Source organism: Telopea speciosissima, chromosome 11 (genome assembly GCF_018873765.1).
Source record: "Telopea speciosissima isolate NSW1024214 ecotype Mountain lineage chromosome 11, Tspe_v1, whole genome shotgun sequence".
NCBI classification, from domain to species: domain Eukaryota; kingdom Viridiplantae; phylum Streptophyta; class Magnoliopsida; order Proteales; family Proteaceae; genus Telopea; species Telopea speciosissima.
In genome coordinates, this window is record NC_057926.1 from 40,718,299 (window position 1) to 40,743,213 (window position 24,915).

Sequence of the window (24,915 nt, forward strand, 5' to 3'; positions counted from 1 at the left end):
GAGTTCAGGGAAAAATCAAAAGTGAGAATGGTGGAATTAAAATTTTCAAACCATGCCCTTGAAACTTGTTTGAGACAAATTTGGATGAAATTTTACGTAGATGGTCAAAATAGCTAAATGAGACTAAATCAAAGAGTTTTGTCTCAAATTGAGGAGGTTCCAACACCACGGTAAAATCATACATCATTTTCACAAATGGCTGTCGGATTTGGGTTAAATTTTACTCATGAGTTCAAAATGGCTAAATAAGGTGCTATCATATGAGTCTTGGCTCTACTTGGAAACGTTTAGGTATAGAAAATAGGCTAGGGGTAAAACAGTCGTTTTCACCATTCGATCACCACAGGAGTCAGCCAGTCCTTAATCATCATCGCCGAAAGATCCTCTAAAAGTGTCAACTACAAATAGAAAACCTTATCTATTCTCATATGTAAAATTGCAATTTGAACAGGCAGAGAACGTGGTTAAAAAAAATGTGTTCAAAGTATAAAATTATGAGGACTGTAATTTCATTATTGAGTTGTAATACAAGTCAGCTACATTCAAGTAATTTTCATTCTTTATTGAGACACTCTCTCTTCTCGTTTCTACACCATGCACAATGTAGTGCCACCAACAACCTTTATATGCTGGTGTCTATTGAGCACAACTTCCCCAGCTCAGTTATTATTGGGGAAGCTAGAGCAATCCGTCTAGGATCGAAGGCGGCTACGAATGATGGGCTTCGTCGAGTTATCCTCCACTTCGACTGTCAAAGGTCCTTGTGAAGTGTCTACTAGGCCCCTTGCTCGCCCCTCCTATTGAAACCCCCACCATTATGATGGATTTAAGGCTTCTTTCTTCACGCTTTGAGTTTATATATCTCTTTCTCTTTTGTAGGTAGAGATGACAATGTTTGTGTCCACAATATCTCCAAGTGGGCGTTGTGCTATCCTTATTTGGGTTTGTGAAAATCTTCATTTCTAGAAGACCTCCTCAATATTGTATCTTCCTTTTTGCCCTCTGGGCCCTAGTATATCACCCCACTTGCGGGGTTTTTCGTGCCATATAAAAAAAAAAAAACAAACAACCCTTGTATGCTGCAAATGATTATATATCTATATTTTTTTTTTCTCTAGTAATTTGGTCCCTATCTCGAACATGAAAACATGTAAAAATTTATGCTCTGGTCAGAGTTCAGAGGGTTTATACTATTAAACTACTTTGATTATATTTAGAACTTCTGTAAGGCATCAAGTTCTGTTGTCTGGGTGGTGTAGTTGGTCATCACGCTAGTCTCACACACTAGAGGTCCCCGGTTCGAACCCGGGCTCAGACAAACTATAGTTTAAATTTTTTTAGATGTAGAGAATCTTGTTGAACCTTTCCAAGGATGTTAATCCCTCTTAAACCCTTTTGCCCCTTAGAAAGATGAATAAAATTTTCCCGTGGTCGAATTTGCACCCCAAAAAAAATAAAATTTGAACTCTTAAAATATTTGGCCGAATATTTCCAAGTGAAAACTTATTCTTTATAGACAATAAAATCCAAGTTTTCCAAATTATATTTTGTTATATAAAACAGATCGATAGCTTTGAACAAAGACAAACGATTCTCATAAAATATTACTTCTTACTCATTACCCATTATTTATCAACTAACAATTCATTCAAACATGACCATTTCACCAGGATGCAAGAATTCAATTTATTATTATTTTTTTAATTCCTCTCTCTTTCAAAATGAAGGTATCCTAAGACCTGCTGACATATTATTAATGTAATTTCCATCAATTGCAAACTATAATTAATGTAAATTTTCCATCAATTGCACAAATCCACGATTTCATTGATGGATCCACATAATTTAATTAAGAAGTAATATTCATCTCAACAGTCAAGTTTCAGTCTTATACGAATATATATATATATATATATAAAACAAGAGTAAAACATGGTTGAAAGTTATGAACATGCGATGATTTCCAAGTAACAATATGTCAGTGGCATTTAATGTAAATTTTTTTTTTTTTTTGTAATTTTCGATAAATTAATTTTGACATATCATCCATATAACATATTCAATTTAAATAAATCAAAAATTGACTAGTGAGATGGGTGTGTGATTTTCTATCAATTGCACAGACTCAAACATGTTAGCTGATATGGCATCAATGACAGTAGTGGCAGGTCACTAACTTTAATGACATTATCATGATAGATTTATTATTTGCAATAGCTGTAGTTCAAGCTCATCATCTCATCACAATCCTTCTATTAGACTCATTCTTTGTTTAGGAGTCAAGGCCAACCAAAGTTTATATATGACCTTATATTATCCTATATAATTATAGTTTGCTGGCTTAGGAACTTCCACAGATTCCTTAGCTCATTCGAACATACAAAAAACCTGGTCATTGGCTGTATTTGATTTTTAATTTTAAAAAAATATTTACATGCACACCCTGTTTAAGGTAGCCAATAGGAGGGTGTTCAAGATGTCTCTTGAGTTAGAGATCTATTTGTGTCAGACTCACCATGTATTTGATTTAGCCCTAACTTTGGTTGTTTTGTGATAAAAAATCCTTCAAGTAGAATTGAAAGAACATCTTAAAGGATCATGGGGCAACTAGACCTTCATTATTATAAAAAGCTTAATAGGATATCTATTGTATCTTATTTTGATGTGTTTGCTATGATGTCTTAGAATTAGGGATATAAACGTATCGGATTCGGCTCAAATATGGATCGGATGTGATTCGATCCGGATATTTCTATGCCGAACACGGATACCTCTAAACAGACTCAAATGGCTTCAGATACGGATTGAATTCGGATTTTCAACTGTCCGTTTACGTCTCTACCTTGTGTAACCAGGACCTTCCTCCCCCTAGCGGATACATTAAGTCACTCTCAATTCATATCTCGAGATCATGATTCTCTTTTCCTCATATTCTAGAACGTGTTGAATATTTAAGAAAAGATCATTATTTACTTAATTTTTTATTAAGTATTCAGATTTTTTTTTCGAACGGATTTATATCAGAATATTTGAATTTTTTTTTGGATATCTCTAAACGAATACGGATGTCTCTAAACAGATACGGATGCGGATCGGATTCGAATTTTCGGATATCCATTTACATCCCTACCTGGAATACATTTAGGATTATTATGGAGCAACAAGACCTTCATTACTAGGCTCCCCCTCCCCCCCCCCCCCCCCCTTCTCTTGTAATCAATCCCCTAAAAAATCCAATAGACATTGTTCCTTAAACTTTGATAATTAGAGTGGACAGCTGCCTAGCACAGATGGAATGGGCTAGCATGATAGACGGATAATAACGAGGGAAGAGTTTGTCCAAGTAGCATGTCTGGAAAGGAATCTCTTGATGGATACTTCAATGTTACTATGTGGAAGAATGATATAGCAATTCAAGCGATAGAAAATGGTGTGAATTACTACATGTTATTGATTCAATCAAATACCTTGCCATGTATAGGCTTGCATTTTGATGTATGTCCATGCATGCCTACGGTTAGTACTCCAACAACTACTACACATAAGGGTGTCAAAAGTGAACCGAAATCAAAAACCAAAACTGGGTGTCAAAAGTGAACCGAAATCAAAAACCAAAACTTAAACAGCCCATTTGAAGTTGAATCGAATCAAATAGAATTAAATTAGTTTGGTTTTGAATGTAAATTTTTGGTTGTGAATAAAAAACCATTCATTGCATACCGACCAAACTAATAAACTAAATAAAACCACAGAATAAAAATTGAATAAATCGTAAACTGATAAGCCGAATAAAAATCGAACCGAACCTTGGTTGGACCAATCCAAAAGCATTACATTCTATAAAACCAGTGATCAAGAACTCGACCGAAACCTGTTGAAACCATCGAGTTGTCTCGGTTTCGATAGGTTCCGAGACGAGTTCGACTGAAACTTTTAAAAATCCCTTAATTCGGCCTGGTTTCGAGCGTTTCTTGGGAGATCAATAAAGAGGTTGACATTAAATTCCAACCCTGTGCTTTTCTTTTTCCAATCGCTAATGGACTATTAGACCAATTGGTCTCATAACATGTCATGGGATACGTATGTTGTGCATTCAGAGGACCGGCTTCGCAATCTTCAGTGGTACGCTACTCGTGGATTAGACCTACCAAGAAACTCCGCATGGAATTGAAGACGGGTATCTTAATGTTTTATTTGGATTCAATATATTATTCATGGTTCAAGTACTTTATAATTATGTGAACTAATAATAAATTTATAATACCATTTTAGTGTCTGTATTATATCAGCGCGTACGTTAGTAAACTTGGGTCAATAACCACAAGTACTATTTTTCAGTGATTTTTTGGTGAATGTAATTCATGGATTGTGTTTAAAATGTGAAAAATAGGTAACCTGCAAAAAATCAGACCTAAAAAACCTTCTTTTGGGGTCGAAACCTTAGTTTCCCCATCAATGGGAAAAAATCCCAGGTTTCGACCGAGATATGGTCGAAATCGAGACGAACTCGAATTCTGGCTGGTTTAAACCCGAGTTTTACAACCTTGTATAAAACAGAACTAACTATTCGATTTCGAGAGTTGCCCTCTTCCACTTTTTTGTCTCTTCGGCTCTTCCTTTCAAGTTGAGATGGTGCAACTGTCGCATTTGTGAACTTTCAGATTTGATGGGCTTTTCCAGAATGAATCTGTTTGATAGTTTAGAAAATTTTGAAATTTATATTTTGGAAGAAAGTTATCTGTGGGGGAATGTACGTACCGCCCACATCCAGACACAAAGGGGGCCGAAATGACCACCCCACCCCCCATGAAAGGCGGAAATCCCACTCCCATGATGCCACACACATGCTGTCATTGACCCCCGCACATGCATAGAGGCTGTACTCCCCTACTACAGAGAACACCGACTCTTATATTTTATACCTATTTGGATATATTTGTTTGATCCCTGTAGATTTTGATTTGTGGTGTGTTTATATGGTGTTAAATATATTAATTGTAGTTTAAACCTTCAAGGCATCCAATGATTGTATAAAGTTTATTTTCCCCAATGATCATCCAGACCTTAACCAAATTCAAATCAGATAACCAAACCGAAGAACAATCAGATAATCAAAACCAAATAAAAGATTAATAATCGAAACTGAATATATAGTAGTCAGTTTTAATTTGAAAAATTAGAACCAAATAGTATTCAGTTCTATGTATGTTTATCCATGTTATATCATGAACTGAACCGAAACCAAATCGTTTAGATAGAACCAAGCCGAACTGATAAACACCCTTAATTACGAACCCTGAGGCCTGTAATTCTAAATTTTACAAAACTCTATTTTGCTACTTAGAAAATTCCGATTGGACTGAAATTTTATTTTGAAGAAAAGATCTTAGGGTCTACCTGCCCACAAATTTAGGCCTCACCTAAACTGACATATGACACATATTTATGAACCACCAGGAGATTCCTTCCAAGCAGGCCTCATCGAAAACCTCTTCCCAAATAACAATTATGCTAATGCCCTCCTACTTTTAAAAAATCAAAATTAGTTTACTTATATTATTTCCATAACAAGACTTTACTAGTAGTTATCCTTTTTTTAATTTTAGAAGTAATATTTTTAGAACTTAAGCAATCGGTAGAAAAATAGTACTTGGTCCTCAAAAAAATTAAGATAGAGCTTCAGTAATTATACTTATCCATCCATTTTATTTATATAATAGCTTTGGATATCCTCTTTATGTCTACCATTAATTGCCTAATACAGCTGAAAAACACACTTATTGTATCCCTTAATGGGTCATCACAAAATCTGTCGGCATCGTCAAAAGTATTCAGAAATTGGTTTGCCTTCCCAATACGTAATACATAATGAAAAAAATTCCTTTGTAATGTCTTAGTCTAACGGTGCATTGCGATGCAAATTTAAAAATTTGACACGTGAAAAATACGACATCTAACGAAGAGTTAAGCATTAACTTACATGACTTACAAGACAAAGAGATAAACATTAATTTTCACTATAAATTTCAAATAGAAATGGTCATCATCTTCAATCTTCATGGATTGAATCAAGGAAAGATACAAATGGACTCAAGTATTAAGGATAAGAAAGCCAGCCAATGAAATTGAGAATATTCCTATTATGGAGAAACTGAAACCCAATCTCATGTGCCTTGTTAAGATAAGCCAATTAATTATCTCCACTCCATTTAATCTTATTTTATTTGTTTCTCATGTGGACAACACATCTCTTTTTTCTTTAAAAAATAACTTCAGAAAAAATAAAATAAAGGAGTTGACTAAAGATGATGGTGGGCTGTTTCAGTCACCAATCACCATCTATCTAATTTGACCACAAAAATAACTGATTTTTCAATTCCCCTTTCTCCAACCTTACATTGCTCAATGCTCTTAATTGGTTCTTGCTAACCATCTCAATTAACTTAACTTAATTATATAACACTTGTCAGCTGCCTATTAATGGAAAAAATAAGTAAACCGTTGTGCATCCCGTCAACAAACACAAGTAATTTTTCTCTTCTTGAGTGAATCGAATAAAAAGCAAACAAATAGAGTAATATATATTGAACACAATGAAGGTAATAACTAAGCTCCCAAATCAGCAACTTAATGCATCACAAGCACACATGAACACCATCAATTTTTAACGTGGAAAACCACCTCAATGAGAGGAGTAAAAACCACGGGACTGTAGTCCACCAAAATTTCATTATCTCCAAATAATGGGAATACGCAAGAGTCTTCTCTAATAAAGTTAGAGGCATACAACTATTCCAAACATCAAGAATAATATAACATTGGCATCTATCATCAATAAGATGAACTCCAAAAAGAGGAATGAATAAAAAAAGAAGAGATCTCACCAAAACAGAGGCAACAAAAACGTAGTTATCGGATTGAGTTAAAGGAATCAAATCAACAATCACACCGTTCAGAATGAAGATCTATGTCTTTTAGACAATTCGATCAGAACCCTATTCATAATTCACTAAAACTCGAGGTGGATGTGGGGATGTAAATGGATAGTTGAAATCCGTATCCGATCCGTGTTCGAATCTATTAAGGGTTTTTGAATCCGAAATTTTGGTTTTTGAAAAACATTTGAATTCATCCTAAAGTTAATTGAATTCGAATTGAAATATTTCTATTTTGGATTGAATAATATTCGGTTAATTTACTATCCGATTGTAAAATTCGACTAGTTCAATATTTTTGTAAAAACATATGATATATTACTATATTATCCTTATTATAAACCTTTTTATAAGGATATTTTGGTAATATACCTAGTCCTAAGTTGAAATTGATAAACGGAGAAAGAAATCCATAATCGATATAGGTCAGATTCGTTTACTAATTAGATAGTTTATCAGATCAGATAATATCCGGATATCCGATAAACTCCCGAATTTGAATATGATATTAGTTTTTAAAATTCCGTCGGATATCACATCGGATGCAGATATATCATTCGGTAAATAGATTCAAATTCGGATAGTAGTAAATCCGAGCCAAATCTGATCTATTTTTCTTTTTCTTTTTTAAAGGAAAATCCGATCCGTTCACATCCCTACTGAGATGGTTTTTAAGAAAATTATTCAAAACTAAACAAACCCATTTTACAACTATTTGGATTTAGTTAGCTAGACGGTTTGGATCCCATCAGAACCCTATGGATCCTGAGTGGATTGCTTAATTATAGAGTTGAACACAAACTCTAATTGTATGGTGTGCATAGATAACCAAGTGCATCTCGCATTTTGCTCATAGGGAGAATATTGAACCATTTACTGCCATCCGATCGATCGAATCTTTTCCCTCCATGCCCGCCATCAACCTCAACAAGCTTGATCACTGTTGATCTTGTATGAACTTGTACAATCTATACTAACGAAGCAGAATCTGTCTGATATACACCGTTAACTGCATGTACAACGCCAGAAAACCATGGTAAACACCAAGCTTCAAGGGTGGGCATTTATCAAACTTCAACCCTTGTAAGCTTCTCCATTTTAAATAAGCTCCACCCTCATTGCGCCACCTTTGAAATCCGTTAAACCTCGTTCTAATGCCATGTTGAGATTGACTGCACAACTATGAAGAAGAAACCAAGTAAACAATCTCACACAAACTAAGAATTTAACGTGGCTCAGCATGAATACCTACATTTAGCAAGAGAACCATAGAATTTTTTTTACTAAGAAGACAAAAAACTCTACACTACTCTTCATCTCACTATGTGATCTCTCTTACTTATGTCTAAGATTTTAACTACACATAAAATCTATATAGAAAAGTCACAAAAACAAAAAACAAAAACCTAATCCTTCCACACAATTAAAATTTTTGTCATGTACTTATAAAGAACCCAAAACATGACCCAAACATATATAAGCTCAATAAAAATTGAATGGACCACTAAAGATATATAAAAACCCAAAAAAAATACCCTAATCCTCCCACACAACTAAAATTTTAATCGTGTACTTATAAAGAACCAAAAATGTGACCCACACATAACATATATAGAAAACCCAAAAAAAACCCTAATCCTCCCACACAATAAAGAATCTGAAACATGACCCAAACATATATAAGCTCAATAAAAATTGTGTAGACCACTAATGAATTCAAGAAAAAAAAAAACCCAACATTTTTCTCATAATTATGGTAACATATAGTCTTTTACTTTGCCTTCTATTCTTATCATGGTTTTGGTAATTTGTGTATCGGTATTGGTCTCGAAAAATACCGATCGACATGGATTGGCAATATCAGATGGTTTTGACCCATTTTTCTTTTAAAAAAAAAAAAGTTTTCATACAAGGTCGTGTAAACCGTGTATGTGAGAGGGTGGGAGTTTCAAGGCATTAATTAATGGGTGGGGATTTATGACTTTTCCAACTCTTTGTGAGAGACCTTCTCACATACACGGTTTACACAGTCGTGTATGAAAACTTTTTCTAATGTTTTTTGAACCATTTTATGGGAGAAATATTTCTAGGTTGGGGGTTGTTTTGGTTGGTTTGAAAGTCTTAGTATGAAAGTAAGTGTCTAAAAAAGTTTTTTTTTTTTAGGGTGTGGGGGAGGGGAGGGGGGACGGGTGTGGGGGGGGGGGGGGTGTGGGGAGGGGGTGGAGGTTAATATATAGGGACAGCCATCTCTTAAAAAAGAAAAAGTCAAATTTAAAGCTTCCCAAAGGTTCTGTTTTATGGTTTTCTTTGAAGAGGGGAGGGGTGGGGTTGTGGAAGGTAATATCTAGGGACCACCATCTCTAAAAAGTCAGAACAAAAATAATATTTTTAATTTCCCAAAAGAAATAAAAAATACAAGTCAAATCATCAAATTTTCCAAAAGGTTTCCCTCATGGAAAGGAAAACCATCAAGGTACCAACCATATCGATATTACAGCTTGACACAGCATCTCTTATATTTTGACTTTGACCTTTTCCTTCTTTTGATCCATCATCATCATCATCTCTCTCTCTCTCTCTCTCTTTCTCTCTCTCTCTCTCTCTCTTACTTTCTCTTACTCTATATAAGTTATTACTCTTCCCTATACATGTCCTTCCCTCTTTCTTTCTTCAAAAACAATGGAAAAAGATAAGAAACCAGATCTAGCAATGGAAATTCCTAGATATTTCAGGTGCCCTATTTCAATGGAGCTAATGAAGGATCCTGTCATCATCTGCACTGGTGTTACATATGAAAAGAAGAACATTGAGAAGTGGTTCTTCACCTACAAGAAGACTACTTGCCCTGCAACAAATCAGATCATCAACAACTTCAATCTCACCCCAAACCATACCCTTAAGCGCCTCATACTTTCATGGCAAGAGAGTACATCGTCGAAAGAAACCATACGGGAGGCGGCGGCGGCGGCGACGAGCAAGCATGATGAGTTAGTCTCCTTGTTAACCACAATTCATTCTTCAACACCATTCAAGGTAAGTTCCTTAAAGAAGCTCAGATCAATAATTGAATTGGGTGATGAAACCAAAACTGATTTCATCCAATCAGGTGGTGTTGAAGTATTGAGTCATATAATTGTCCAAACCCTAATTGAACCTTCTGATTTCATCACATTTAGAGCTTGTGAAGAGGCTTTATCTATCTTACACCAAATTCCCTTTTCCAATAAGGTATTGCTTCAGATTACACCAAATCCTGAATCCATTAAGGCTATGGCTATGATGCTTCAAAGAGGAAGTGGTGAGGCTAGACTTCAAACTGTTACTATTTTTAGAAAAATGGCTAAAGTGGATTATGATTTCAGTTGGGTTATTGAAGATCAAAGTATTGATCTATTTAAATCTTTATTAGAATTCTTATCAGATGAGATTAATAGCACTGCAAGCAAATATGCATTGGATGTTTTGGTTCACATCATTGGATTATCTAAAAAGAATAGGGTAAAAGCAATTGAAGCTGGTGCAATTTGTGTTCTTATTGAGCTTCTACCAGATTACAATGGATCTAAATGTGAGAAAATATTGTTGATTATCAAATTGCTTTGTGAATGTGCTGATGGAAGATTAGCCTTAGTTGAACATGGATTAGGGATCGCGGCGGTATCGAAGAAGATATTACGAGTTTCGGATACTGCAACTAAACTTGGGGTGAAGATCTTTTGGTTGATATGTAGTTCTCATCCATCAAATAATGTTTTAGAGGAAATGGCCTTACTTGGATTGGTGAAGAAGCTAATAGAATTGGTACATATAGATGAGCAGTCATCAATGAAGAATAAAGCAATGAATATCCTTAAGTTACATGGTAATACATGGCAGCAATTTCCTTGTTTCCCTTGTAATTTGAAGGATTTTTTGTAATCATAAATGAATGATTTGAGGTGAAAATTCATCTCTAGTGATGATATACTATATTATATGTTCAACAAATTTTGTTCCAAAGAGTGGTTTATTGGGTTTGTGCCTTTGTGGGTTGTGATTTTTTATTTCTTTCCTTAATTTTAAGTAATAGATACATCTATATTGTTTGATATTTCTTCCTCTACAACTCAATATGTCTCATACAAGTAATCTGTTTCCCTAAGAAACCACAAGGAGAAACTTAGGTTGCATTTGGTATGCATTCTTGGAATGCATTCTAGGTCGATTTGGCATTCTCGTATGATAAAATTGTTGCTTTTTACGTCCAAGAATGGAAAATTGACCTAGAATGCATACCAAACACAGCCTCAATTTGCCCTAGATCTGTTTTTGTTTTTTGTTTTTATAAGAATTTGCCCTAGATCAGATCAATTACATACCACTGTTGTGAATGATTATATGAAACTCATAAATAGTCTGTTACAGTCTAATAAGAGCTAAAGAAAAATTATAAATTAATTACAATTAAGATCCCATTAATAGATTGTCTAAGCAAAGATTCCCACCAGGAGTGGCGATCATTGGCCGGCCGGCTGGCCAGCCTTCCAAACAGTCAAAACCGGCTCATCGTTGTCTATTTTCTATGTCTGGATCAGTAATCACAATTCATTAATATAACTTCAGTTTGGGTTTTTGGATTGACTAATCTCAATTAACATTAAAAAAAAATTTTGATATCTAAATCATCAGATTTCTAAAAATGAGCTGCAACCTTCTTTCAAAAGTAAAAAATGAAGAGTTCTCCAATCAAAATACTCTCTTAATATTTTTATCCATCTCAATTGTAGAACCTTTGACCTTCCCAGGCCTGTGGAAGCCTAGTTTTTTCAGGAAAAAACTCAAAAAAAATACTTCTCTAACTATCTCAGGTTAAGCATCAACCAACTTTTGGTTTAAATTTTGGTTAGGTTCATGGTTCATGGTTTAAAAAATTAATTTGAACCAATTGCTTTGCGAGGTGGTCCTTGCTAATTAACAAGGGATTCCACGTGCCCCATGCTACTCAAGTCAAAGCGTAAGCTAGTGATGCTTTTAGCTACTGGCATACGTGTGTCCCATACTCCATCACTTTGACTAGTATTATGACTCCACTTGTATTTGAAAAAAAGAAATAATCTTATGATCGCTGAGCAAGTATCTACGTATTCACTCATAGAAAGACAAGCATTATTACACATAAAAATTTGAGAAGATACTACAAGAATATTCTACCCTAGTAGTGATAAGAATTGGTTTGCTTCTAGTGCCTGAAAATAATGTCATTTGCATCAACCAGGACTGAATTTGGGTTGGTTTATGGTTTGAAACCTTTAATCTGAACCAAACCAATTTGGGACTAAATTAATGGAAAATTCTGATATTGAAAATTGTTAATCAAATCTGATAAGTTAAGGTTTCGAAGCAAATTAAGGACCCAGTTTATCTGTATTTCCTTTTTTATTCCGGTTTTTTTTTTTTTTTTTTTTTTTTTCCACTGAAACCTATGGTCTTAAGCCCATAGAAAGTGCTAACGGAACCATGCCAGTAAGAGGTTTAGAATTGCAAAATTAGTGAGACCATGCATGAGTAGTATTTTATAAGGTAAACCAAATAAATTTTTTATTTTAATTAGAAATAATTAAAACTAGGGTTATTAGATACTTGAACCATATGCCAAAAGCTACAGAGCTGATGGAACGCGTTAAATCAAGCCCTTTAACATATCTCATACTAGGCTGGTCCAATCTAACGCTCATACACTAAAGTGGTTCCCATTAGGCATATAACAGACCATCACGCTTCCGTAGCCGTCGTCCTTGACGGCTCTCACTCTAGGCAGCTTTCACTTTGGCGGTAGGTAAACCTTTCCAAGCGACTCCACTTTGCTCCAGGGTTTTTGCCTGGTGGCAAGTAGTACTTTCTTGACGGCTTTCACTCTACTCCATGTAGCCCTCTCCTAGGTAGCCCTTTCCATGACTCGAACCCATGACTTGGTAACCAGCTCTAATATCAAATGTCAGGTACTTGACCGATACGCCAAAAACTCTAGAGTTGATGGAACGTACACATTAAATCAAGTCCTTTAACTTATCCCATACTAGGCTGGCCCAATCTAACACCCATACACTAGAGTAGACCCCATTAGGCACATAACAAGGATTATGTAAGATCATTAATATGAGTCACCATTCCCCCCTCTATGAAGACAATGACTTAGTCTATCATAGCTATTCATAGATTAATTTGTATATATATATATAGATCAATTAACATAATCAGCTTTTCTTCCACATGGGAAATAAAAATTCACAAAACTTCTTTTTCTTCTACTAGATATATTAAAAACACCAAGTGGGTATTGCACATTTTTCATCAATTTTCATAAAATTCTTCATTGTAAATGGACAAATTATAATCTCTTTTCTTTTTTTGTTTCATTCTTGAATCACAATTGGCACGAACTAATTATTTGATATTATTGGCTTTGTGCATGAGAAATTCTTGCTAGTCCACTTTAATTTTAAGGATCTACTTATCATGGTCATGGTAAGGCTCACACTAATGAGATTAGTAGACTTAGTCGCAGTTATTCAATTTTGAATAGTTAATCACTAAACCTGCTTGCACATCTAATTAATTGGAATTTAAAATAGAAAGTCCACTCCCTACCAGATAAGAGGAGAGCTAAACAGATGAGAACGTTTGTGGCTTGAAATGCATAAATAATGATAAGGCATGGATTCAAGAATGAAATTAAACTTTCTTTTGCAGACTTGGAAGTTTCAATTCAATGAGAGAAAGGTTGACCAAACTCTATAGTTTTGCTTCTTTAATCAACTAATTTGTTGCAACATGAAATCATGCATGTGGAGTCTTAGTTTAGCCATCCACTTATCAAGCAGTGTTAAGTTTTTTTTATGGTTACTAAGCTCTTCTCAATCAAGATTTTGTCAATTGAAGCAATCCCTAATAAATCTACTATTGGTATTTGACAGCTTCCTTTGAATGCCAGTATCTCATCACTTATTACAAAAGTCTACTACTTTGAGTTCCACTCTCTCACCACTTGTCTTAAGATTTGCTAATCAACTTGTTGTGTCTTACTCATACCCATAAACCCGGGAAAAAAATGTCTTAGAAAAAAAGGAACAAAGGTTACTTCCTAACACAACTATCTGCTATTTCTATGGAACTTATTAGGGAAAGGGATAACATTAAGGGAAGGAAACACAAGAGGAGTATAAAAAAAGGGGGAAGAGGGAAGGGGGGGTTGGGAGGGTCATACCTAACAGAGCCTCACCCCTGCTTCGCGAAGAGGCTGTTTCCTAACTTGAACCTGCAACCACAAGATCCTAATGGAGCAACCTTACCATAGCGCTGGCATGAAATCCACAATTGAAATAAAAATGAGAAATGCCTACTAGAGAAAAGATTAGTGGTGGGCGGGGTTGACCTTGCGCACCGTATACGATATTAAATTAGGACTAAGTTACTCTACACCATATGGATATGGAAGGAATTTTCACATCCACTCTCATTGATACGTATTATTGGACTTTATTAGAGAGGGGTATTTTAGATTTGGTCAATAGGGGGTGGGAGTGTAATGAAGACCCAAGAGTTCAATCTCATGGTTACATCACCAGTGGAGAAAAATTTTCTCTACTCCACATGTGAAGAAAAACTTAGACCATAAACTATGTTGGGTAAATTATAATTGGGGTACCCTTTGTTAGTAAAAATTATGTTTGAGGTACTTCATTTTTTAAATATTACATTCAGGGTTCCTTGTCAATTGGTTCAACACTTCAACTTAAACCCCATCTCCGCCCTCTGGCTTCCTCCCTCCCGGGCCTGTTGGATACGAATGTGCAATCACGATGAAGCAACCAAGCAAACAATCACACAACACGAGAAATTTAATGTGGTTCGATAAGACTACCTACATCCACCAGAAAGAACCAGGGATTTTTCACTAAACCTAAAAAACCATGTACACCACTCTCCACCTCACAAAGTGATCTCCACTTTGCTTATGTTTAGGATTTTCCCACAGAGACAATATATAGGCTGCAGGAACCCAAAAACTCTAATCTCCACACAATTACAATTATACACTGAACTTGTAATGGATTCAAAACCCACCTCAATTACAAGTACAACCCCAATTATAATTATGTAAACCCGCAAAATACAAGACACAGCAAATCCCAACAATCTTCACAGTGGTTTGGATTCTGCAACACACCCTGATGTTCATTATGCAAATTTTCCCATTGTCTCTGTCTGTCTACCATACCAAATCGGCATGGTCAACATCCCCGCCCAGGGTGTCCCATACAGCTCATCGATGCCGCATGATGTGACATGCCTCCACCTCTACTATTTTTGCATCCCGCTCTGAGAGATCACTGTCACTCACCAAATCCGAAGCGAAATACACTTGCTTATTTCCAAGCATGGCCCCTCTTAAAACCCTAAAAACTCCCAGCAAGTCTGTATAATGAGTTGGTTTCGATTCCAAGTCCCAAAGAGACTGAAATAATTTTGTTCGGAATCCGAACTTCAAATCTTAAAAGTGTCCAAATTGCAATAGAATTATCTGATTTAGCTTTCCCTGTGTCACTCAAGTGATTCTTGTGATAGTTCTGAACCCTCCAAGGATTTCAATGGAAAAGGCCACAAGAATCTCTTTATATCAAGCCTGGTTTGACTGTATACACTAATCAACACCTTCTCTAGCCGGCGGCACAGGGCCAGGGGTGCTAACGGTCTGATCAACTATTAGAAAGATAGCTAGTGGCGAAAGTTTTTTTTAGCCACATTGAAGAGAGAATCTCTCCATCCACGGTGATGTGATTCTATGATTGGACTCTTAGAATAGCGGTTCTCATCATTACTCCCACCCCTCATCCCGGGTTCAATCAAAAGTCAAATCCCATGGATTAATAGATTCTCTCTTCACCATCGATGAAGGAACCTGGTCCTACGTGAATTACTGGAGTTTCCCTCCCTCACAGTGTCTCAAATTTATGAAATACCTACAACTTGTCTCTTTTTAGATTTTGATTTTGGGCGAAGGTTTAGGGACGATCCCGTTCATTGGTGATGTTGCAATTCTAACCATTAGATATCTAGAGAATGTTTTTTTTTTAAATTCTATCCTTAAATTCAAGGGCTAATAACTATCACTCCCTTGTACTTGGCTTATCTTTACTCAACCTCCCCTACCCCATACATCTTTTATGATTCCCCAGAAAAGCGAACTTCTAAGTCTCTTTCCCCTCTAGTGATTCAAAACACTTCTTACCCATGGTCCCCTTCCCTCTCCTCTTGCAAGCAACCCGTTCCCACCACCATTCCCATGCCCTACCTCTGATCCCTGCCCCACCCCTTCAAAACACTTCTTACCCATGGTCCCCTTCCCTCTCCTCTTGCAAGCAACCCGTTCCCACCACCATTCCCATGCCCTACCTCTGATCCCTGCCCCACCCCTCCACCCCACCTCCACCCTCCCATGTGTGAGATAAGTGAATTTTATCCCATCCTTTCAAAGGGAGTCTTATCCTCCTTTTGAGAGAGATGAAATAGTGTGTCACCACCTAAACCCAATCAAACCTGTCTGATCAAAAGATTGAGTATGCGTCAGGATGCAGATCAAGGAAGGTGTTGGGCACCTAGATTCACTCGATTAAACCGGTATTCCTATTAATTTATTATTTTTATTAAATGATAAATATTCAAAAAAAATCAAACATAAATGCATACAGAAATTAAATAAATGAGAGAGATGAGGACTTGTAATTAAATTGACAAGTTGAATCCTTATCCCCTTATTGGAAGTGAATCATTGATATTGACAGGTGAATTGAATCTTATTTCCGTTGATGTGATTTGTAATTGAATTGACGAATTGAATCCCTATCTTCCTATTACTATTAAATCATTAGTATTGATGCGCAAATTGGACCTTTTCTTTTAAAATTTGAAATTGAAATAAATGATTGAACAATATCCCTTGTTGGGTATTGGTAAAATAATTGATGATTGAGTATTTGTTAATGATGTGAACCGGATAATTTAGGTAAACGGGTTCTAGATTACTCTTATTGTGAGAATTGAACATTATAAACGAAACGAATCCTCGGAAATGCGTATGCATGTGAATAGGTCCAAAATAGTTTTTTTTTTGGAGTCATGACTCATGAGTTTGGAAACCTCTCATCAGATTTGAAATCATGTTAATGATGTTTAAATGTCTTTCAATCACGATTTTGTCTTCCAAACTACGATTTTGTCTTCCAATCACGATTTTGACTTTCGATTATGTGATTAGCTACTTACTGGGCTAGTGTTGCTCACCCCTCATTGTTATTGATTTTTTAGATTGATGATTAGAGCCTTTGGGAGTGATTAGACACTTAGATAGAGCTTGGTGCAGATTATACTTTGGTGGGAGAGAGATTTTAAGATGGAAGTAAAAGAAGTTTGGAAAAACAATATTTGGTGTAACATCGGCATTGTGGGCCTGTTGAGGATTTTGGGGTGTGACAAATTTACTCCCCCTTCCCCCCCCCCCCCCCCTCAAGTTTTTAGTTTTGGTGTTGCTATCATATTGAGCTCATTGAGAGGTACCCTTGCTAGTAGTTTGGCCACCGGACGCCATGCTCTGATTGTCTTCTCTGGGTTCGACAACCCCTAGAACTCGTTCCATCTCAGAACTGCGGCCTGCAATCACCCTTGAAATCCTAGAGCAGTGCTTCCTTAACGACGAAGCCCTAAGACCAAGGGCGGCGATATGGTCTGATTGAGATGCCCTAAAGCCAAAGGTTGTGATTCTATCTAGTGTAGATTTGGGCTAATGGGGTTTGGATTTGATTAATTCCAAGTCGGGTTTGGTTCCTTTTGGAATCAATTGGGCCTAAATTATAGATGTTGGGTTGTGATCAGATTTTATTTTGGGCCCATGATCTGCTGTGTTTTGGTTTTGATCTCCTTATTCATTAAACAATTAATGGGCTTTATCCTAGACCCAATTTTGATTTGGTTTGGGCTTGAAATATCAAGGTCAATTTGGGGTACTTAGTATATATGGACTTTGACTGGGCTCATTTGAGCTATCAGTGTACAAATCCGCAAGTATGGGACCCCGGGGTGTATTACAATCCATGCTATTTGGGCTCCCAATGGCCCCATTTCACTTCAATATAATCCAAATAAAGGCAATTCAAATTCAATAATTAATTCAATTGGGTCTAGCTAGCCCCAATCCATCCCACAACAATGTCAATCTATAGGCCCATTAGTTATCTAAAAAGGATGTACCCAGTGCACAAGGCTCCGGCGTTTAGCAGGGTCTGGGGAAGGTTAAACGTACCCAGCCTTACCCTTATTTCCAGAGAGGCTGTTTTCAGGACTTGAACCCGTGACCAAGCGTTCAGCAAGTGAGCACTTGACCAATGCGCCAAGCACGACCTTCCCCATTAAGTATCTCTTATAACATAATTAGGAATTCATTTTCAGTTTAAAGCAGTCAATCTAAGGTAGTGTAATTCTACACCATGTTTATCATAATGTTTAGTTAGGTTAATTTAGATTAAATTAGTGTACTTTTGCCATGTGATAATGTAAGGAAGTTTAATTACATTAGCATGTTCAACTTAGGTTTTTTTTTTTTAGGTATTTTTGGTAGAACATGTTCAACTTAGTTTAAGTTTCCATAATATATTTAGGGGAAGCAGTTTTCTGTACATGTGTCTATCTCTCTCCTCCTTAAAACAAGGAGGCAGAGGTGTCTTTTCACATGGGGAGGCGAGAGATAGACTCATGGGAGTGCTGGCGTAGGCCACACTCCTGGACAGATAATTTTTTCCCTATTTTTTACATCCCCTCTCATTTCACACCCTCACTGCAACATACAACGATATCGGACTAAGATCAAGTAGACCAATAGGTATCAGTTTAAGGTTGACTTTTGTAGGATGATTATCTTATTGGTTAAGTATTGACCTGGCCCAGTATATGTAAAAAATAGAAAAAATCGATTAAAACCGGGCCAAATCGACTATTTGACATCCCACAATCCACCTATCCATATATATATATTAAATTATACAATTAATTAATAGTTAAACTTTTCTTTAACTTTGATTAAGTTTCTAATTCCTTCCTTAGACCACTCGAACATTCTCTCTCTAAGTACTCTTTCCATGGTTTCCCTTTTATCCTTTCCTTCACCCTCCCTATAATTCTATAAAGGGTTCTCTAACACTTCAAACTTCATGAGATAATAAACCAAGAAACACACCCATCAAGGTTAATACTTAAAGCACTTTGGGGGAAAAGAATGTTATAAAATATGAAATCAATCCCCAAAATCCCTACTCTCCTTCTCTATTTATCAGGGGAAAAAAAACAAAATTTGGTGAATAATTCTGAAGATAATTGTTAAAATCAAAATACCAAGAACCGTTAATTTCTGCTTCAAGAAGCCAACCGAAAGCAAGGCAAGGTTGATTTGCATGTTTTAAGGCATAGAGCTCCTCTCCAGGGAGCTCAACACCCAGAGAGTACCCGAGGGGCATCCAACGGTTGTGTCACACACATCCTGATGGCTGATTGGTACGCGCCAGGATGTGTGCCAGGATGTGTGCAATACAACACAACCGTTGGGTGCCCCCTAGGCACTCCTTGGGCGTTGAGCTCCCTGAAAAGGAGTTGGATCCCATTTTAACTCTTATTTCTATGAAGAACTGACTTTCCCTTGATTTTTCCTTCACCCGCTATTCGTTTATGGTTTCAAATGCTTGGATGCGAGTGCGACCATGAACAGTACCTGATGAACCACAAATCATCCCAACCTATCAGAAGATACCACGTGTCCTGGAACAGCGAGAGATCACCCGGACACCAACAACATGAGATCCACTGGGGGATCACCCACACTTGGGCGTCATCCCCCTTGGGCCAATGTTGACTTGTACATCCTTCCCCCTCAGGCCTTATCCACTGAAGAGTTGGGTCCTCGACAGGGTACAAGTACGAGCTGGACTACATGACCACCACGTCGCCAACAAGATACACACCACCACGAAGGCTCCGGGCCCTCACCTACCACTTGCGTAACCTAGATGGACTCAAGCACCAGGGACCCTATCTACCACATAGAAGGATCTATCCGTTAAGAAGGACAACCCTACTGGGACACTAAGTCTCACGGGAAGACAACCAATCAGGGAGGAGCCTTGCTACTCAAGAACTCTATCCACTCCATGGTTCACTCTTCCATCTACGAAGAAGAATCCACATCAACTAGGGACTCTCCACTCCGCCATGCACCGCTATAAAAGAGGAGGTATCTCACACCCTCAATCTATCTTGAATAATCTCTATTCATCTGTTTGCTCAGGAGATCTCACTTTGACATCGGAGAACCCTAGGTCGGAACCAACCGGTTCTCTCTAGTGACCCCCTGGTCCTTTTGCAGGTGACGGCACTCGTAGGACCGCTCAACGATTTCTTGACGCAACAGTACCAATGATATTTCAGGTATTTTTAAGGGTATTTTAGACATTTGTATATAGGAAAGGTCATTATGGCATCATGTAATAAGAATTTGTCACCATGGTGAAAAAGAAACTTTCACCTTCCATAAAAATCAGCTTGTTTTCTCCAATTTAGATTTGGAAGAAAGAACGCAATCTGGGCGCCTACGAAATGACTGTCGCACTTCCATGAAAAAGTAAAAAATCCTATGGGTGCAGTGATCATTTTGCGCGCCCCTATGTCTCGGTACCGATGCAGCGCACTACATGCACCCAGGTAGTATTCTCTTTCTCTTTAGGATTTTAGCAGGTTATTGAACCATTTTGCTCTAACATGGTTTGTTTGTAATCGGATTGCCCGGCCAGGTCCTCTTTCTGGTTCGACCAGCAAGTTTGAACCTCAACAAAAACTCTGGTTCTAGATCAGACGGTCTCCAACATTCAATCATGTATGACTTTTGACTTAGGCATCTGTTTTTTATTCACAGATCCACCGTACAAATTTTTTTCCTTTTTAAAACAAATGTACGAACGATACTGTGAGTTTTGGGAAAAGAGAAGTACTGTATTTATTTCTTTCACTTATATTAACAAAAGACCTCAACGTTTCTGTGCTGAACCAGAAGAACTTCCTTCCTCTTCCTCTCCCCTTAAACCCATTCACACAGATCACAATCCCCTCTTCAACACCCAGAAAAGAGAAAGCCCATTATCCTTCTAAAACCCTTCTATCGATTCCCAAATTCTAAGAATACCAAAGTTAGAGATGGCTGTGATGTCTGAGCAACACCCATCACCTGCCTTCGTAGAAACTGTGGATGAGATAATGAGAATCTACAAATCATTACCACGCAGACCCACCATTGATGAGGTTGAAGTAGCTAAATCTGTTCTCAAAACTGTAAATAGTGAAGAACAGATGAAGCTTGAGGAAATCTCCAGAGAACAGATTCCCCAAGATGTTCCAGAAGAGCTGTTTTCTCTGTTGCAGGAAGTGAAGAAGAACGCGATCATGTTGCAGAGTCATGAGGAAAGGAGAGAGGCTCGTTACTTGGTTGATCTGGACAAGATGTTTCGTACTATTGATGATCTCATTCAAAGAGCTTCTGGATTGGTTTCTGGAGATACCCAGAATAAAAAACCGTTTGATTTGGGAATTCCGGTTTCTGAAAGTGAAACAGTTGCTGTTATCAGGGATCAGAGCCTGATCAAGAAGAAGGAACCTGAAGGAGCTGAATCAAATGTCTCAAAGGCTGGATTCCTTGCAGGTCAGCATGTAATTTTTATCTTCTTTCTATTTTCTTCTTATTATCAATGGTTCTGCTTGTTTCTGATTTCTTTCCCTCATTTATGCATTAGAGACATGATTTATGAAATTTCGCTTTCTAAGAAATGTGAAAGTGGGGAAAAGAGAAGTATTCGTAGAAGAGGGAGTTCAACTATATTGGTACTTAAAAGCCAGAAAAGTTCTGGTTTACATCTATTTATTTGATCAGTTTGAAATCAATTATTACCTTCTAACTTTGCAGATTTCTCTTAATAATGTCAAAAGAATTTTTTTTTTTTTTTTTTTTTTTTAAATAGTTACCTCTGCTTTCATTTACTTGCGGATAAGGTCAGTGATTCTTCAGTGGATTTGTCTGTTTTGTTACTCAAATGTACAAGTGAAGCTCAATTTAATTGCATCTGAACTAATTTTTGAAAGCCCTTTTAATGAATTGGGCAGCTTCTTTGAACCAACCTGAAATTGATCTAATTCTGTCTTGTTGGATGACTTAGTTTTACTTGCATTCCTAATCAACTATAGGATTTTAGGTCTAAATGTAATTTGGGGTATTTTTATAGGTGAAGGAGATACAGAGAAATTAAGTCTAATGAAGGTTGCAGGCTTAATTGAAACATCAGCTAAAACTGGAGTTGTAGTTCTTGACCTTGGAGGAAAGTTAATGGATCAGGTTGAATGGCTTCCAGTGTCAATTGGGAAGTTATTAGATGTGACTGAATTGAACTTATCTGAGAACAGAATCATGGCTCTTCCATCAAGCTTTGGTGGTCTCAAGGCATTGACAAAGCTTGATATCCACTCAAACCAACTGGTAAACCTTCCTGAATCATTTGGGGAACTTGTCAACCTGACTGACCTAGACTTACATGGAAACAGGTTAAGATCTCTACCAGCTTCTTTCGGGAACTTGACAAATCTTATTGTTCTTGATTTGAGTTCAAACAGCTTAACTGTATTGCCACCAACACTGGGAAATCTAACTCACTTGAAAATATTGAATGTGGAAACAAATGAACTCGAAGAACTCCCTTATACAATTGGGTCTTGTTCATCACTTGTGGAGCTAAGATTGGATTTCAATAAGCTAAAAGCACTTCCAGAAGCAATTGGGAAACTTGAATGCTTGGAGATTCTTACATTGCACTATAACAAAATCACAGGGTTACCTACAACTATTGGTAATCTTTCCAGTCTGAAGGAACTTGACATCAGCTTCAATGAAGTTTCAAATATACCTGAGAACTTGTGTTTTGCAACCAGACTTGTGAGGTTGAAAGTTGGGAATAACTTTGCAGATCTGACAGTTCTACCAAGGTCAATTGGCAATCTTGAAATGCTTGAAGAATTGGATATAAATAACAACCAGATTAGATTCCTACCAGAATCTTTCAGGTTCCTTTCAAAGTTAAGAGTTCTTCATGCAGAAGGGACACCATTAGAAGTGCCACCAAGACAAATTATTAAACTGGGGGCTCAGGTAATTCTCATTCTAACTTAGTTAAAAACTAAACTTATTTTGGGTTCTTCAAATCCTCAAAATTTTCTTGCTCATTTGTCAGGAAGTTGTTCAGTACATGGCTAATCTAGTTGCAATGAAGGATGTCAAGACTCAGCCAAAGAAGAAGAAAAGCATCTGGTCATGGTTTTTCTCATTATTTCGGCGCTGACAAAAGAACCCACCAAGATCATGAAGGAAAGAAAGCTTGACTCTACAATTTCTGCAATTTTAATTTGTACAGTAGGAGATGTTTTTGTAAATTTCCTTGGAGTTGTGCTTCACATTAATGTCTTGAAAAACCCTGTTTAGAGTTTAATACCTGTAACTGTAATTTTACTTGGAGCAAGTTTCCCAGAGACTATGTATAGCTTATCAGATGTTCTTGTCTTATATTCTTTATAATTCAATATATGATTTCTATGGGGTTGTACTCATCTGTTTGAATGAATTGTATTGTTCTGGAACAAATGTCAGAGTAGAGCTGAAGGAAATAGAATAACTAGGAACACTGTGGTTCTGTTACTTTTGGCTTAATCTTGAGAGTTAAGACAAACAAGACAAGAAGAGTCCAAATTCCCACTAGATTGATCAATACCCCCAAGAATTTTCTATCCTAAAAAACCCAAAAAGTCCACCTGATTTGATGATTATGGTGACTATTCTAATGGAGACCGCATTCTCAGGAAGATAAAACTAATAGGTTACGTTTCAAAATAGTTATTATAAGTTCATTTACTTTTCTATCTGGTATAAAATTCTAAAGTGGGATTGGGGTTTTAGGAATCTATGGGTGGAGTAGGAATTATTCTTGTACCAAAAAAATTATAGGGAAGGGGATCGCTGAGCCTAGCATGGCTTCTATGTCAGTGTGGGGATCAATGAGAGCACACACATCCAACCGGATGGAATTTTTCATTTCATCATTTAGATCTTCTTGTGTCTAGGTGTAGGCGTCACACAACCTGGAAATCTTCTTTTACCAAAATAATATAATAATAATAAGGGAGGGGGATTTCTACATGGCCCCTGCACCAGCGGGGTGTCAATGAGCGCACGAGCATCCAACATAGGTGAGATTTTTCATTTCACAAGGCGTCATTTCACTCTTCTTGTGTGTGGGCACTGGCGCCATGCAGTCTGGCAATCTTCTTTTTTCAAAATAATATAGCAATAAAGGAGGGGGATCGTTGCCAAGATGCATGGCCCCTACACCAACGAAGGGCCAATGAGAGCACGTAAGGGCCACATTGCCTGTCAGCCTTATTTTTACTTAATAATAAAATGAAGGGAAAGGGAACTCTGACAGGCAAGGTGACCCTTGCGCTTAGACACAAAGGGGCATGAAATGATCGCCCCATCCTATGAAAAGTAGAAATCTCCACTCATTGTGATGCCTCCACGCAAACTCTCATTGGTCCCACACTAGCGCTAAGGCCACGATGTCTTTCAGGGAACCCTCTCCCTAATATTAAATTATGAAATAATGTTGCCTTGATAGTTTCCATGAATATAATATGTGCATAATTTAGATAAATTCAATGCATGATTAATGCATGCTTACAATATTTTAAGAAAAAAGGTTCTCTTAGCTGGGCTAGGTAAGCACCTCTGTAACTATCTCCTCTTTCTTTCTCATATGAAATGACCGAAATTGCCCTCCATCGTTGAGTATCATTTTATCACATCTCATTGATG

The 24,915-nt window shown here is 37.0% G+C and overlaps 2 protein-coding genes and 1 non-coding gene across 4 annotated transcripts; all 3 read left to right on the plus strand.

Annotated features, from left to right (window-relative positions):
* The first annotated feature begins 1,244 nt into the window (after positions 1 to 1,244).
* TRNAV-CAC lies at positions 1,245 to 1,318 on the plus strand. The gene has a single exon. It is a non-coding gene; the product is annotated as a tRNA-Val (tRNA).
* Positions 1,319 to 9,614: 8,296 nt separating this feature from the next.
* LOC122646517 (E3 ubiquitin-protein ligase PUB23-like) lies at positions 9,615 to 10,894 on the plus strand. Its single transcript, XM_043840089.1, has one exon. It carries the CDS (start codon positions 9,615 to 9,617, stop codon positions 10,851 to 10,853), a length of 1,239 nt encoding a protein of 412 aa, XP_043696024.1. The 3' UTR covers positions 10,854 to 10,894.
* Positions 10,895 to 12,119: 1,225 nt separating this feature from the next.
* On the plus strand, positions 12,120 to 23,478 carry LOC122646442 (plant intracellular Ras-group-related LRR protein 5-like). Of its 2 annotated transcripts, none has more exons than XM_043839996.1 (4): positions 12,120 to 12,129; positions 21,143 to 21,705; positions 22,283 to 23,199; positions 23,282 to 23,478. In XM_043839996.1, exons 2-4 carry the CDS (start codon positions 21,204 to 21,206, stop codon positions 23,387 to 23,389), a joined length of 1,527 nt encoding a protein of 508 aa, XP_043695931.1. In that variant the 5' UTR covers positions 12,120 to 12,129; positions 21,143 to 21,203; the 3' UTR covers positions 23,390 to 23,478. The 2 variants fall into 2 exon arrangements, with proteins under 2 accessions (XP_043695931.1, XP_043695932.1); XM_043839997.1 differs by having other exon boundaries at positions 22,283 to 23,165; positions 23,345 to 23,469.
* The last annotated feature ends 1,437 nt before the right edge of the window (positions 23,479 to 24,915 follow it).

Bases quoted from the DNA above. Each gene is read 5' to 3' on its own strand.
- LOC122646442 (XM_043839996.1), top strand. From the start codon at position 21,204: ATGGCTGTGATGTCTGAGCAACACCCATCACCTGCCTTCGTAGAAACT. The intron at 21,706-22,282 runs GTCAGCATGTAA...GTATTTTTATAG, and splicing joins AAAGGCTGGATTCCTTGCAG to GTGAAGGAGATACAGAGAAA. The intron at 23,200-23,281 runs GTAATTCTCATT...CTCATTTGTCAG, and splicing joins TTATTAAACTGGGGGCTCAG to GAAGTTGTTCAGTACATGGC.
- LOC122646517 (XM_043840089.1), top strand. From the start codon at position 9,615: ATGGAAAAAGATAAGAAACCAGATCTAGCAATGGAAATTCCTAGATAT.